Raw genomic sequence first — 14726 nt, 5'->3', positions numbered from 1 at the left:
GTACTTGCCTGCCAAGCAACTACCTAACTGAAGTTTTACATCCTATTGGATCACTGTTGGCCATCTGCTAGCCTTCAAAGTTCTCTGAATTCCATATTTCCCTGAAAAGTTCATTTTTAGAAAGGAGGGAGGAGGATGCAAAGGGAGAACCCAGCATTCTTGGCTAGTGCAGAGCTATTGTGAAAAAGGAAGATAAACTCACTTCGGGGCAGCCCCTTAAAAAGACAAAGATCCGTGTTTTGCGAAGTAATTTCATAGAAAATACCCTGTTTCTAGATGCACTTTAATGATAAGAGTATATATTGGCAGCCACAAGGCAAAGCAAATAAACAGCTGCTTCTAGTACTCTTGCACTAATTGTCTTCCTCTCCCCTTCTCTCATCTAGCGTCAAATATATTTTCTTCTAAAATGTAACAGTTACTGCCTACACTGGAGTTGGCTGCAGGCTCCCCAGCCCCGCTCCAAATAAAACACAGAAATAGATTTCCTGCCAAGCACCGGGGAAGTTTGAGGACTTTAGTTTTTAAAAATATAATCTTTTTATCAGTGCCCTAAGCCTGCCAAAGGTAATTATGGGCCACGGCACATTTACATTAATGCATAGGACCTACAGACATTTCAAAAGCTTAATGGAGAAACTCCATAAATGTACATATCAAAAAATAAATTAATTAAACTGTCATATAAAGATATCACTTAATTTTGCAGAGCGGAAGGCACTCTTAATGGGAATGGAATAGATCAGTGAGCATTTCAAAACCCAAAGCTATAATTTAAATTCAGGCTCTCCGCTAGTGTGCAAGTCACAAGATGTATTTATTATAGCCTTGGATTGTCAATTGTAATTGGTTTAGCGAGACAAAGCAGTGTTGTTTTGCTTCCTTGCCCTCCTAGCTGGTTCAATATATTTTGATGCCAGACTATTGACAAGCAAACCAAAGGCTGAATTAAAATCATGTTTGTCTGTGATGAACTGGCAAAAATGCAGTCCAAGGTAAACATAACACTGAAGCCTATGTATTTATTTATCAAGCAGCAAGGGGAAAATGGTGATGTGAAGCATTTAAACTTCAAGTAAACCAGTTGAATATATTTACTGCTGCTCTTGAGGCCTGTTGTGTGGCAACCTAGACTCAAATAGATAAAAATAAGTAAAAGCACTGTGAAAAATAGCATCCTTTATAAGCCGCTACTCTGAGTTTTCCAGGTGGCAGTAACAATTAAAGCTGTTGCTCTTGACACTCCTTTAAGGCTAGGGCCAAAGCCTGAGACCTAGCTCCCCAGCAAGCGGAAAGCAACACTTCTTTCAGGCTGTGCAACCCATCAGTTCTTGATTCCTGGAGTGCTTCTGGTGCAGTTTGCTGCAGGATTTTATTTGGCAGCAAGTTACAAACCAAGTCTGTGCTTCCACATCCATGAGCAACCCACTCCTTCTTGCCTTGCAAGAACAGTTCCATTCTTTTTCTGACGTTCTTCTTTCTGTATTCTCTAATTCTCTTTCTTGTTAAGTTTTCTGATCTGGAGCACTGAAACTGGTCACCTCATTGGGTCTTAACTGTCGTGGCTGCCTTCTTCCACCCCCTGTGTTGAGCTTAGCCAAGGAGATGCTTCTCTAAGCCTGAACCTAGAGCCTTCTGCCCAGGACCTCCGTGATTTCTTGTGGAGTGCTCAAGTCTGTGACTCCAGCTCTGAACAACACTCACAGTTAGGAGGAGCTGCAGCCCATCAGACAGGGACAACTGCCCCAGGGCCAACTCTGCGGGCAGCAGCAGGCGGAGGCCGACAGGACCAGCCTCCGTGGGCTCCTGCTGCCAGAACCGCTGCTACCGCGGCGGGAGGGAGGCTGGCTCTCGGGGTGCCAGGCCACAGGGGTTAGCTTCCTTCTTTTATATAAACACCTGTGTACTTGCATTTGTTCTTACTCACGTAAGTAATAGGACTTTAAGAAGAACGGGCTACATTTTTGCTTTTAGCAGTTTGTTCCCCAAGCTAATTATAAAGTGCCTCTTAATACTAGACTCTTTTCTTTTTTCCTCACAATTACACTAAATAGTAAACAGAAGCACCTTTTATAACCTTTCTATAATACGACAGTTTTTAGCTTGCTGTTATTCTTTCATGCTCCTTTTTCAAGATGCACATTATTACCCTTGATCACTCCTAAGAGAAATTTTTGTTTGTCACCCTCACCCTCTTCAGTCTCTTCTGGCTTTGAGGAGGATTTAAAAAACAGTTTAAGTGACAGGTTACCACTGACTCCTATTACAAAATTTATGTTCCACTTTGAAGGATTGCAGAATTGGACACAGCTTTTAAAGGGTGTTCTGTCCTGCTACTGGTAATCTTTCTACTTATTCACATGGCTCCTACTGTCACACTATCCCAATGCTAACAACATTCTTCTCTGAAAGAAGGCAGTAGGGAAGGAAAGCATTTTTAGCCCCTCTACAGACGAACAGGTGCTGAGAGAGTCAGGTCCTGGTCCAAAACAATATGTAGGCTCCAATTCCTACTGTACTGATGTCAATGAAAAATCAGAAGTCTAACGTCTTCCTTTTATTTGGACTTCAGTGACTTCTTCAAGGTATAAGGAAATTATGGTCCAGTTGAGAATCGAATGTATGTATCTGTATAGATAAATATCTGTCTTACATCACCAGCCAAATACCGTAACCACAGGTGGGACCATTTCTTTCCAATAAAGCCATCACAGTCATCAAACCCAGTCTTTTCCTGAACAGCTTTTCCAGCTTAGCTTTCTGGTTCATGAGCCCTTGGAACGCTGAAGCTGATGAATTCTGCAAACACAGTCATAACTTCTTTTGCTTATAGAAAGGAAAAGACTCCAAGAGCGCTGTAAGTAATGGTCAGGAGAACAGGATAGGTCAGAGACATCAGTTAAAGGGCTTAAGTAAAAGGAATAATATTTCTAAACTCGGAAAATAGCTATTATGGTAAAAACACTTCTTTCCCATATCACTTTGTAAACAATAAGTAAACACACAACATACAAATTCTAAGCTATTAGGAGCAATGGTGACAAAGCAATGTTTTTTAATGCACTTTTTTAAAACAATTCAGAACATATTTATTTGAAATATCTAAAAGTTTTAACTGTATTCAGTTTTTATAGTCATAGAATTCTAACCACTCTTTCATATTAAAAAAAAAGTTAGGGCGTTTCTCAAATTTCTGAATATCAGCCGAATAAACTACAAACAGTTTCGTAAGTACCCACTAAGAGGTATATAGTCAAGATTGAACTGTACTTGTATTCTTAATTCATTAGTGAAACTGTAAGGCCCTCTTCTGGATTATAAATTACTGCATGGCCAAGCAAAGTACATGGAAACGACAAAGCCAATCAACGCTAGAAGAACACATGCATTTCAAATATATTTCTTCATACTGTTACCAATTTAATTTCCTGGTCTTCACATGTATCTGCCTGTCTCAGTTCCTATAATTTAGCAGCTGAGAACAAGTTCAACTTCTATCATTAAGAACCCACTGAGAGCATTTCTTATGCTAATATTCACAAGAGGAGGGGACAGTCTAAAGAGAGTTGTGGAGAGTTTCTCCACAACTTTGTATGAAGATGCTGTGCAGTCGAGTGACACTTATGCTTATTAAGCCACAGCATACACAAACTGAGATGCAACTGCATATATACCTGTCTACATATGTACGTGACTTTCAGAAGTTATGTCTGAAAATTTGGCTTATGCTAGAGGGGGTGTAAAAGAAACAATGAAGAACAGTTACAGTGGTCGTATCTGAAGTCTTCAAGGACTGTACAATTCCTTATATGCCTTTTTCATTAAATATATAAACAAGGACTGTGAAGGTCTCACAAATGTAACCTTCCGAGAGATTTACTTACTTGCCTAAACAAACATTTACTATCGAAAAGCAAGATGCTTCTCCACAGACAGAAGGAAAGAAAATGTTCAAAAATGTGCTGTACAGAATGGGATCATTTTAATGGATCCATCTGGCTGTAAACAAGTGAATTTGAACCACAAATTTTCCTCTTTCTAAAAACAGTCACTTATTCTTCTGTTTGGTAATGTATGATAACAAGAAATCACATACATAGAAACACAAGAACTGGTAGTAAGTATCCTATCAGTAAAAGCTGTGTACAGAACATTAGACAAAGTTTAATTGGTCTGTACATTTTAAAAAAGAAGTATGCTGAAGAAACCTTCTCATATCGTTTTTTGGTAAGTTTCTGTCTCCCATCAGTGTAGGGCTAATTACGATGCTCCTTTTTCCGTACTTTTGATTTTGGTGCTGCCAAGAAGAAACAGAAAGGGAGAAAAACCATTAGAATTTAATTACAGTAACACCAGTGCCAGCATTCTTTTAAATTAGTGTGGGATCAAAATGGATCCATTAATGTGAAACCTACCATTGGGATTTTCTTGTCTGTAGAAAGCTTTTAACAGTTCCACTGCTTCTTTGGCACGATAACCAGAAATGCACTGTTCAAATTAGAATGATGTTCATGAGCACATCTGAGAATAACACATTCCATGCTTCACAATAATGCCTTAAGTACAGAATAATTGTAAACAACTGTACAGTCTATTTGGGGGGTCAGAAAATCTTTTCAAGCTGATTACCTAATATGTTTTAAAAATACTTTGTTGAGGCTTAGTAGAGTAATAAAGTTAGGCAAAACAAACTTTCTTAGTAATTTACATGCAAGTTTTATGCTATCTCCAGTTTCTTTCTTATTAATGTGTTTCCAACTTACTTCACGCTTCCAAGTGCTTGAGGAGTATGAGACATACACCTAGGTATTTGTACATAGGATTCCTACCAGAAAGCATTCACCTACACACCTATTCTTTATTCCTAACAGTCACCTTCTCAGACCGTTTTGGTCCTTCCAAAATACCTTTCCAGGTCATGAACATTAATGACAAAGTGTTTAAATGTCACTAACACTAAATGCATCTCCAGCCACACTAGAAAATAATGAATTACACCCATACATTCCACTACAGTTTCCTACAGAAACAAATGAAAGACTTGTAGTAACAGGAATCTTCTCCTTTCTTTATTTCTTCTGAACATATAGGAAAAATAAATACCACGTGCCAGTGTTAGCAAATGAACACTCTTCCAGTACTGACTATACAAATTCAGATGCTAGTCTCACAAACACCCTGACAGAAAGATGCTTAATATGTTTACACTGGACTGCCAAACAGTATCATCTTGGGGACTGAAATTCTATCTGAGCCTTGAGACTTTAGTGCTTATTTACAATGCTGAAATATATTACTTGTTTTTAACATTCATTAAATCATAAATGTTGTGTGGAAAAGAACTCCAAGAACCCTAATCAGTACCCTTGTATAAGGCAGGATCATCTACAACTGTGCATAATGTAATAAATATAATTCTATAAATACTTTCTATGTATGTACAGGTATACTACTATAATGCTGTAAAGGATCTAGATTTACCTATACTATACCTCCACTGAATGACTGTCCAGCCCTGCTTCAATGACAAAGATGCCTCATTCTCCCCAGACCCTCTGCTCCAGTCCTTCAGCATCCTCACTGTTCAGTCTCCCCACATCTAAATTAAACCTCCTCTGCTACTTTTGTACTCCATATTTATTTTGGGATTTGAACTATATGAAGTAAGTCTAAGCTAATGCGTTTACTTCGTATATGGATAGACCGGGAGCAAAAATTCCATCATTTCCAGTGGCTCAGCTAAAAACCAGTAACTTCGTAAGTTGCTGTTACTTAATCTTTATTAATTATGTTTGTACATTCTGTAGTTTAAAATAATTTTTCCCTCATCTCCTCCTGCAGTATACACTTACTGTTCTAAGTATTACACATCTTTAGATATATTTATTCCTTACCTTGTTGCATTACTATAATTTTTTCCTTTCCTCTTTGATGCATCCTTTTAATCATTTTAAGATTGTGATCAGGCTTCTCCTCAATTTTCTTTTAGGACTTAATTTTTTTACATTATTTTCTTGTTAAGTCAAGTTTACTTGACTTTGATCATCTTTCATCTGAGTCCTCTTAAACTGCTACATAACATTCTCAAAGCATGGTAATAAAGCTAGGCACAGTACCCTAACTGAAAAACAAAGGAAAACATTTTATAGCTTACTTCAAATGGTTCTCCTGTGTCTACCATATCATCAGACGAGATGCTCAAAACTGAGCCACAGCCTCCAAATCGCTCATTTCGACAGCCATATACGACCCGTGGAATTTATGTGAATGAGTTAAGGCATTAAGTTAAAGTGAAAAGCAAGCAGGAAGTACAGTAGCCTGATTTAAATTGTCATTAAATTTCACTAAAATGTGCTTGTACTTTTCAAACTCAATTAGTTTGTACTACAATTCCTCCCTCATAAAATCAGAACTAACTTCTGAGTAATACAAGATGTATTGCTGCAGATGCACACATCCAGCCTTCCTTGGAGAAGAAGCATGAATCCCAAAGCACAGGCATACAAAGCCATGGTTTACTGATTGTTACAACATTCAACACTGACCACTGAACTGAGATTACCTCATTTTATGTAATAACAGGTATCTCTAAAATGTATTTTGACATCCCTAAGGGAAATCGTTTGTTGCAACTGCACCATTTCTCTTTCATTCCTGAGCCTCTCACCATTTACCAGGAAGTAAATGGAGGTGGCTGCAGGCTCCTACACCAGGAGATGGTACCTCTGTTGGCTTTGCCTGACAGCATCAAGTTATCCTCTGTGGGCTCACTGCCAAAAGAGTAACATTTTGACATAGGGTTGCCCAGCGTGAATAAGCATGAAAGGATACTCATCAAGCGCACGGCAGCTGCGCACATGATACAGGGCTCCACAGTCACGTACAATACCGACTGTGCAAATACTTCCGTATAATCTCGGCCGTGTTGCTTGCACCAGTCAAGGACCTCATCGATTGCCACCATTTCTGCATGTCGTGTAGCCTAGGAGATAGAAATAAACATTTTTTTAAAGTTTGCATCAATTCGCACCCTTAAGCTTCTCACCTGTACAGATAAAAATGAAATAAAATGCAATGTAATAAAATTATTCTTTCAAGTCAAAGGCATGATGGCCTGCCATCTAATTTATTAATAATGCAATTATTTTCACTTCTGTTAAAGAAGTAATGTAATGCTTTCTTGAGAAATCTCTTTTTAGTACATCTCTTTGCTGGTTCAAGTTGCAGAAGAAATTCCATGCAGCCCAAACTGCAGAAGAAATACTCGGCCAAGGAAGAACATATTCAACCTCCATCTCATATGCAGCACATGCAAGACCCACAAGTGCAAACCATTTTTTTCTTCTACCTGTTCTTAGGCAGAGGGGTCCGCTCAGAAGTTCTCTCTCTGTCATGCCAGCATAGTATGAGAAGACATGAAAGCTCTGCTTGAGGCTTAAGGGACACACAAAGCCCACTAGAACAACTGATCTAGACCACTGTGCCTCCAACAGCAAGAACGCAGACTGCATTACTTTCTCTGGAAATATTAAGAAACTGCTCCTTGCTGGTACCTCTTCCTCCCTCTGACAATATTACTGTGCTTGCACAGAATGAATACGCTGTGAATAAGCAATAATTTTAGTATGTTTCTGGAACTGCTTGACCTACCATGGAGACACAGTATTTTTGGTTTGCATCATGCTTAAATGCTGCCTGGGAATACATACATGTACAGCAAGTCCCTCAAGTAATAGGCAGGGATTGCAGCATATGACTACAAAAAGACAGAAGAATATTGATTTATCTTTTTTTTAATCCAAGACAACTGAATGATGAGTATCTCTAAGGTCACAGCAACAGGTATGGCACAAAAAATCTGAACAGAAGTAGTGTTGACTTTAATTGCAGAGACAAAACCAATCAGTAATGTCCCAGTATCGCTCTGGAATGTCTGCAGCAGTGTGTTTTGCCAATCAAGTGTCACAACAAAATATCACAAAGTACTAGTTGTGAAAGGACTGTCCAGTTACAAAGCCTGATTCTTATTTAAGTTAAGGCTGTTAGTATTTTCCTTCTTTTTGATCTATTCTGGAAAAAAAGGTGGTTTTGACACAGGCATTAGGCCAAGACTTAATCAAGCCAAATTATACCTGTACCTCTGCTACATGTCTTTATGTGATCTTGGATAACTTCCTCTCAATACATGAACTTGGGCTAATGTTTTCACACTGTGAAGATCTGTGGTAATAACAGTGAGATGCTCTATAATATATGGCAAAAGACTCATATATAAGTAATTTAGTGGCAAGCTTAATACTATTTAAAATGTTTTAAAACTTCTGTAGAAGTTGCCTATGCCTACATTAGCAAATAGCACAATGCAAGGGGAGTGTATCTGTAGAGCAGAACGGTGCTGAGGACTCAACACCAGTGCAGGAGAGTTCATGCTGGCCTGGCTCCAGCTTAGTCCCATGGACAGTATATTCCCAGCAATACCTGGAGTGCATTAGGTGTGCTCCCTGAGTGCATCTTTTCAGTATAGTTTCATCTGAAAGGAAGAGAGTTTGCCATCTCTGAGACACAAACCAAAGTACACTGAGCAGACACAATCAAGAAATTCATTCCATGAGTGCACTTGTGATCTGAACTAACATAGTAATGAACCCACTTGGAATAAAACGTGGATCTGAATCAATATGCAGACATGATTCCTCCAGACCTACTGGGGCCATGTTGCTATGAAGGTTCCCTAGCTAAATAAATGAGATCACATCAGCTGAAGTCTCAGTGCACGCACCTTATGGAGACAAAAAGCACAACACCCCAGCAGAATGATGCCTCAGAACAACTATAGCTACCATAATTCAAAAGTGTAAGCAGTGGCTATTCTAAGTTTGTGCCTCTCAGATCAGAAGAAGAATTAACATAATTTTGGCTTTTTGACTCCTGAGCACAAATTGAAAACATAAAAGCAAGAAGCCTTCATTACTGGAGGAAAACATGCCTCTAACTTACAACACTGCTTCACACTGAGTACACCAAGTAGTTTTTAGGCTTCTGCTGCTCTTGGGAGTCCAAGTTAAGAAAAGCCATACAGCTGCTCTAGGTCATATCACCTTCTGCAGTAATGGAAGACAGGTACACAAAAGAGATTACACTAATATAAAATATTACTAGATCCCAGTGCATCCACATCTTAAGCAGTACATACTGCTTTGGTCATCTCACCTCATGAAAACATAGAAACACCAGAACAAATTCACCACAGAGTGAGAAAGGATTATCCAAGTAACAGAACAGTCTCCATACAGACACTAACTAGATTACAACTCTTAACTCAGATACAGTCATAAGTTTTCCAAGTTAAGATGACTACGGTAGAGGTTTATAAAAATCAAGAAAAATGTGAAAAAGCAAGCAGTAAATTGTGATTTATTATTTCTTATAACAAGCGGGAACCCAATTAAATTATCAGGCAGCAGATTTAAAACAAACAAAAGGAAATACTCTTTCATAAAGCACATAATTAAATTGTGGAACTCATTGCCACGGGATGCTATGGAAGCCAAAAACATAAATGAGTTCAAAAAAGGTTTAGACAAAGTCATGGAGGATATGTGCACAGACAGCTGTCAGAAACAATGATCCAGATACAGTCTTGGACTCTGGAAGTCTCCAAGCTACTCACCTGCAGAAGTGGAAAGGATACACAAGGGGAAAGTTTACACCTCTCTTCTTGTTTCTTGAACTCCTTCCTTAAGCATCTGCTAAAGGTCCCTCTTAGAGACAAGCTCTGGAGGAAAACCTCACCTTCTAGGTCTGTCTTAAGATTTTATTTTGTATTGAGCTATGACCAGATAGCCTTTTTTATTGACTTGCTGTGTGTAAAATAACATACAAAAAAGATGATTTTCATTTTGAGTCACTGACGCAATTCATAAGCTTCTATAAAACCCTACTGTTTTTCAACTTGCCTAATCTCATACACTATTTTAAAGCCAAGAAAACAGAAGCAGGTAAGAGTAGCAAGGGTGTTCCAACGAAAAATTATTTGAAGCTGACGTCCATGGGAAAAAAGCATTGACAAAGCCTTAAAATAGTGCCCCAAACTTTGGCAAATGTTTTATAGACAAATAAAGATATCATCACTGCCCTGAAAAGCTTACCTTCTAAATCTTGGTCCAGAATTAACAAGTGAGAGTAAAGGGGGACAAAGCTCAAAAGTTCTGTATCATCTTGTAGCTTCATTAGTAATTTAAGAGTGCAAACAATACTTCACTTTCAGTTATCATGCACTGTGCTTGCAAGATGATCTGGGCAAAGATAAATGCTACAATGACCCAGCAGGAAATAACAAAGAGAAGTCTGCATGTATCAGCAAAGGACCTAAGACAGAGAGCATTTAGTGGGAAGTGAATGATTGCATTACACATGGGAATAAAGATGCCAAAATAAAGGGTTCTAGGTGGGAAGGGTCACATATGTTATAAGGAAGAAAATTTTCAGGTTGGTCTGAGACAAGACTGTGAACAAACAAGTGTGGGAGCTGACAGAGGGAACACAGCACTGGCACAAGCTTGTGAATGTATCACCAAGCTGCTGAAAAGGAATGTCTTAGACATTTGTTACACTACTGCCCAATGAATCCAAGTAATGACATGCCTAACTGTTTTGAAATGCTGATGTCACAGCCATGCTCCTAAAAAAAATTAAATAAACCAAACACAGCTCTATATAAACTCCCCTCTTCCAACAGCAACTTTTTCCAGAAGTCTGCAATGATGATCAATAATTTTGCAAATAACTTCCACAGAGTAAGCAGCAGTATCTCTGACATTAACGTGTTCTGCTATGGACATGCAGGGCAGAAACAAAGTATGCAAGGTGACAGGAGACAAACTGAAAAAAAAAAAAAAAAAAAACACGGAGAGCTTTCAGCCAATAAATCTTTCTGCCAAAATGAGCAGTTTAGGATCAGAATGAAAGAGGGCATAAAGAAGACACTACCTACTCCTAACTCCAGCCAGTCAGGTCAGAGGATACAGGGACTTATTTCATGAGAAGATGAAATTTATTTGACACAAAGCCAAGTGGCAAGTTGATTCCCAAGAAAGGACAGAATTGTAGGGAAAGACTGCAGATCTAACTGGATAAACAATCATTTTTTACAAGCAGCAAGAAAATTTTCAAGAAGTGAAATAAGCCCATATAAATATAAAGCTACATTTTGGAGGTCAGAAAGCAAAGGCTAAAGGAAGAATCACCAAATGTCAACCTTCCAAAAAAAATTACCTAACAAGTAAAAATACCTTGAAACAAACCATGTGAAAAAGGAGTTAGAACTACCACAGTGACCTTGAGATGAGGCTCAAATATAATTACGGTACTACTCCAAACCAAAACTAATATTTTGCCTTTTCAATAAAAATGACTTGGAAAAGGTGGTCAAAAGGCAGAATAAGATTATGAAAACACAATTTATAGTGTATGAGATACAGAAGTAGGACTTTAAAATTATGAAATTGCCTAGGGCATGGCAGAGGGATGAGGGACAAAACCCAAAGTTGGTAGATCATCTCCATCAGAAAAATCCTAAAAAACTTGTGCGTGAGGTTGCCAATCTCATCGCAAAGCTTTCAATACATCAGGGGAGAGTATCACATGTCTGAAACCTGTCAGAACAAACAGACTCACAATAACAAAAAACAGGAAGGACATACAATCCTGACATCTACAGATACAGGATAGTCTCAACAGCAAAACAGGCAACATAACAAACTTCGAAGGTAATACTATAAGGACTAGTCTATAAAAGGAAAATGAAACAACATACAATGTGGATTTACACAAGATAGTTGACACTAAATTAAGCCAGTAACTTTCTTTGAAAAATGTTTTTACTAGGCAAGAGAAACACCAGTCTCACCGCTCTGGACTTCTACAAGGCATCTGACCCACAACAGATGACATTTTTGTCAGTATGGGGAAAACAGCATAGCACAAGAAATGTAAGGTGAGCAAGCAAAGAAGAGAAGCTGCACTGAAAGGGGAAATATTTGTCTAGAAGGAATCAATTAACAAATATGCTCAACGATCATTTTGTTTAAATGTTTTCAGTTGTGACACTGGCCTTAACTGGAAAAACACCTACAGAAAACAGCTAACAATGTCTTTCATGTGATGAAAGACATCATCAGAAGAGACAGGGTCAGAGTGTCACTCAAGAGGTGGATGGCCTTATAGATGGGAGTAAAAAAAAAAAAGGCAAAACAACAAATGAAGTATAACAAAACAGTGTAAAAGACCAAGGAAGCTCCAGAAAAGATGGGTGGACTTGCTTCCAGAGAGAACAGGAAATATTACTGTTATCAAACAAGGCACAGAAGAAAATCCATCTGGAATAAAGTATACAGTTCTGGTTAAATTAATTCAAGAAAGATGAATCAAAGCTGGAATGGATGTATACAAGAATTATTAGAATGAACACAGAAAGAAAGCCTATCTTCTGTGAGGATATTAAACAGTTGGCTTGGGGAAAACAGGGAAAAACAAAAGCCAAAAGAGAATATGACCATGACATTCAAGCTATTCAAAATAATGGATGATGCTGGCACAAGAATAGAGAGATATAAACAGACTATAAAAAATTTATAAACTGGAAATCAGATGTTTTCTAGCCAACTGAGGAATGATGATCTGGAAAAGTCCTCCAATATGAAGTGGGACGAGAAATTAATTTTAAAAAGAACCTCAACAAATCTATGATGTCTGCTGGAAATGCCTCAATGGTTCAAGAGGGGCTGTTTTTCCCCCAGGATTGTTCCTAAATAATGCCAGAAATCATTAGGAGAAAACTGAAAACAACTTCCTGCATTCACATTTCCCAGCAAGTGCCTCTTTCAAGCATACATTTTATTTTAGTCTGTATGGAGCAATTAAGTATCTGAGACAGAGTTTAGAAGCACTGAGTGCCCAGCAATTTCAATCACTGTAATATAAGTGTTTATGAAAACTAATCCACGAAAGAATTGAAACTCGAGTTACACAGAAACTGAAAAAATGCTTGGCTCTCAAAGATATTAAGTTTACTGTTTCCAAAATGCAGGCTACTTGGATTTAAGTACAACCTTTCAGACAACCCTGATGTTAACACTAAAGAAGTCCAAAAGCTTCCCTAATATTTTGAAGTTGATTCTGTTATCAGTCTTGTCAGTTATGTTCTACCTGTTTATTAACATGTGAGTTTTACACAGCATTAGTATCTCTGTCACAATTTTCCCAAGAAGTGTGTGCTTCCCCACAGTGTTTACACTGATGCAACTCCAGATACTAGCTTCTCTGTCATCTGGCTTTCTTGAGTTGTATTAGAATTATCTTAATACGTTATGGATTGTCCTGTAGCACAAATGAGTATAATGATTCATTGTTACTGTTACATTTTTGAGCTTAAAAGACTCATGTTCATCTTTTATTATATTTTCAGATGAGACATCTAATACACATTACAGCCAATTCCTGGAATCAGATTCATTTATATAAAACTTCCAGTTGTACAAAATCCCTGTTGGCTTCAATGGGTCTCTCAGCATGTGTAAAATCTAATTTGATGGATAAAATTGCAAGTGTCAGGTCTAAAATTTACAGGCAATGTTTTACAGAAAGAAAAATTTTGTGAAAGAATTTTCATAAACTAGATGTGAGATTTTGTTACCCTATATATTCTGTAACTTGACACAATTTCCCAAGTCCTTGTCTTTCCCTGTCCCTTCCAAAATGAAACTTTTTATTCATTTATTTATAAGGATTTTTTTTTCCCCTGAAAAGCAACAGAGTTGGATTTCCAATTTACAGTTCATTTACTTTTCAGATAACCTTATCACGTAAGATGAAAACACCAGTTCGCTCAGAACTGTTTCTGGAGCATCTGTGGAAAGACTTTCAACAGCAAGGCTGCGCAGGTCACTTTTTTTCTCTACCCTCAGCCCCAAGGCGACTTGGCAGGCCTCCAGAGAGCACGTCTGAAACCCAAACCCCTTCCCGGGGCGGTAGCCTCCAGCTTACACCGCGGCTCTGCCACCCCTTATCCCCCGTTACCCCAGCACCCGCCCGCTTCCCCACGGCGGCCGCGGGCGCCGGGACGACGCTTCCCCAAAACCGTCCCCCAACCCCCCCGGAGCCCGCCCCGCCGCCCCGGGAGCACCCTCGCCCTCCAGCCCCGCCCCGGGACCCCTCGCCCGCCCCAACTCACGTTCTTCGTCTCGTTGACCTCGTTCCTGCCCCTCCCGATGACCTCGCCGCCATACACCAGGAGGCAGCCGACGGGAACTTCCCCCTTCCCCAGCGCCTCTTTAGCCTGCAGGAGGGACAGACGGACAGACGCGAGGCGCAGGACAGCGTTACCGGCGGGAAGCACGAACCGAGCTTTCACGAACCCCCCCGCCCGCGCGGCGCTGCCGTGAGGGAGGCCCCAGCCAGCCAGCCCGCCCGCCCCGCGGCTCCCCGCTTCCCCTCAGGCCTCTCCCCGCGGGACGGTGGAACGAGGCCGCCCGCACCCCTCACAGCCGAGAGGGGGCTGGGGGGGGGAGGCGGGAGCCTCCCGCCCGCCCGCACTGACCACTTCAAGGGCCTGGTCCATCCAGGCCACCGCCGCCGCCTCCTCCTCCTCCATGGCCGGCACCGGCGGGGCGCGGGCGGTGTTTCCGGGGGGCCGGGCGGCGAGGCACCGCGGGCGGGGCTGCCGTTGC

The 14726-nt window shown here is 39.9% G+C and overlaps 1 protein-coding gene across 1 annotated transcript; it reads right to left on the bottom strand.

The window, feature by feature from the left end:
- Positions 1–2542: 2542 nt before the first annotated feature.
- Positions 2543–14693, bottom strand: ADAT2 (adenosine deaminase tRNA specific 2). The gene is made up of 6 exons (XM_042795620.1): positions 14597–14693; positions 14231–14335; positions 6832–6982; positions 6155–6261; positions 4416–4488; positions 2543–4297 (listed from the first exon to the last, which is right to left on the bottom strand). The coding sequence occupies exons 1-6, from the start codon at positions 14648–14650 to the stop codon at positions 4257–4259; spliced, it is 531 nt and encodes a 176-aa protein (XP_042651554.1). The 5' UTR covers positions 14651–14693; the 3' UTR covers positions 2543–4256.
- Between the last annotated feature and the right edge of the window lie 33 nt (positions 14694–14726).

Source organism: Tyto alba, unplaced genomic scaffold (assembly GCF_018691265.1).
Source record: "Tyto alba isolate M040663 unplaced genomic scaffold, T.alba_DEE_v4.0 Super-Scaffold_22, whole genome shotgun sequence".
NCBI classification, from domain to species: Eukaryota; Metazoa; Chordata; class Aves; order Strigiformes; family Tytonidae; genus Tyto; species Tyto alba.
Note: the sequence above shows the minus strand (reverse complement) of the source record. Positions and strands in the feature narration are given on the sequence as shown.

Excerpts from the sequence above, each read along its gene's own strand:
- ADAT2 (XM_042795620.1), bottom strand. The coding sequence starts at position 14,650 with ATGGAGGAGGAGGAGGCGGCGGCGGTGGCCTGGATGGACCAGGCCCTT. Across the intron at positions 6,983-14,230 it reads AGGTCAACGAGACGAAGAAC|GCTACACGACATGCAGAAAT; the intron begins GTGAGTTGGGGC and ends TCTATCTCCTAG. Across the intron at positions 6,262-6,831 it reads AGCTGCCGTGCGCTTGATGA|AAATTCCACGGGTCGTATAT; the intron begins GTATCCTTTCAT and ends ACTCATTCACAT.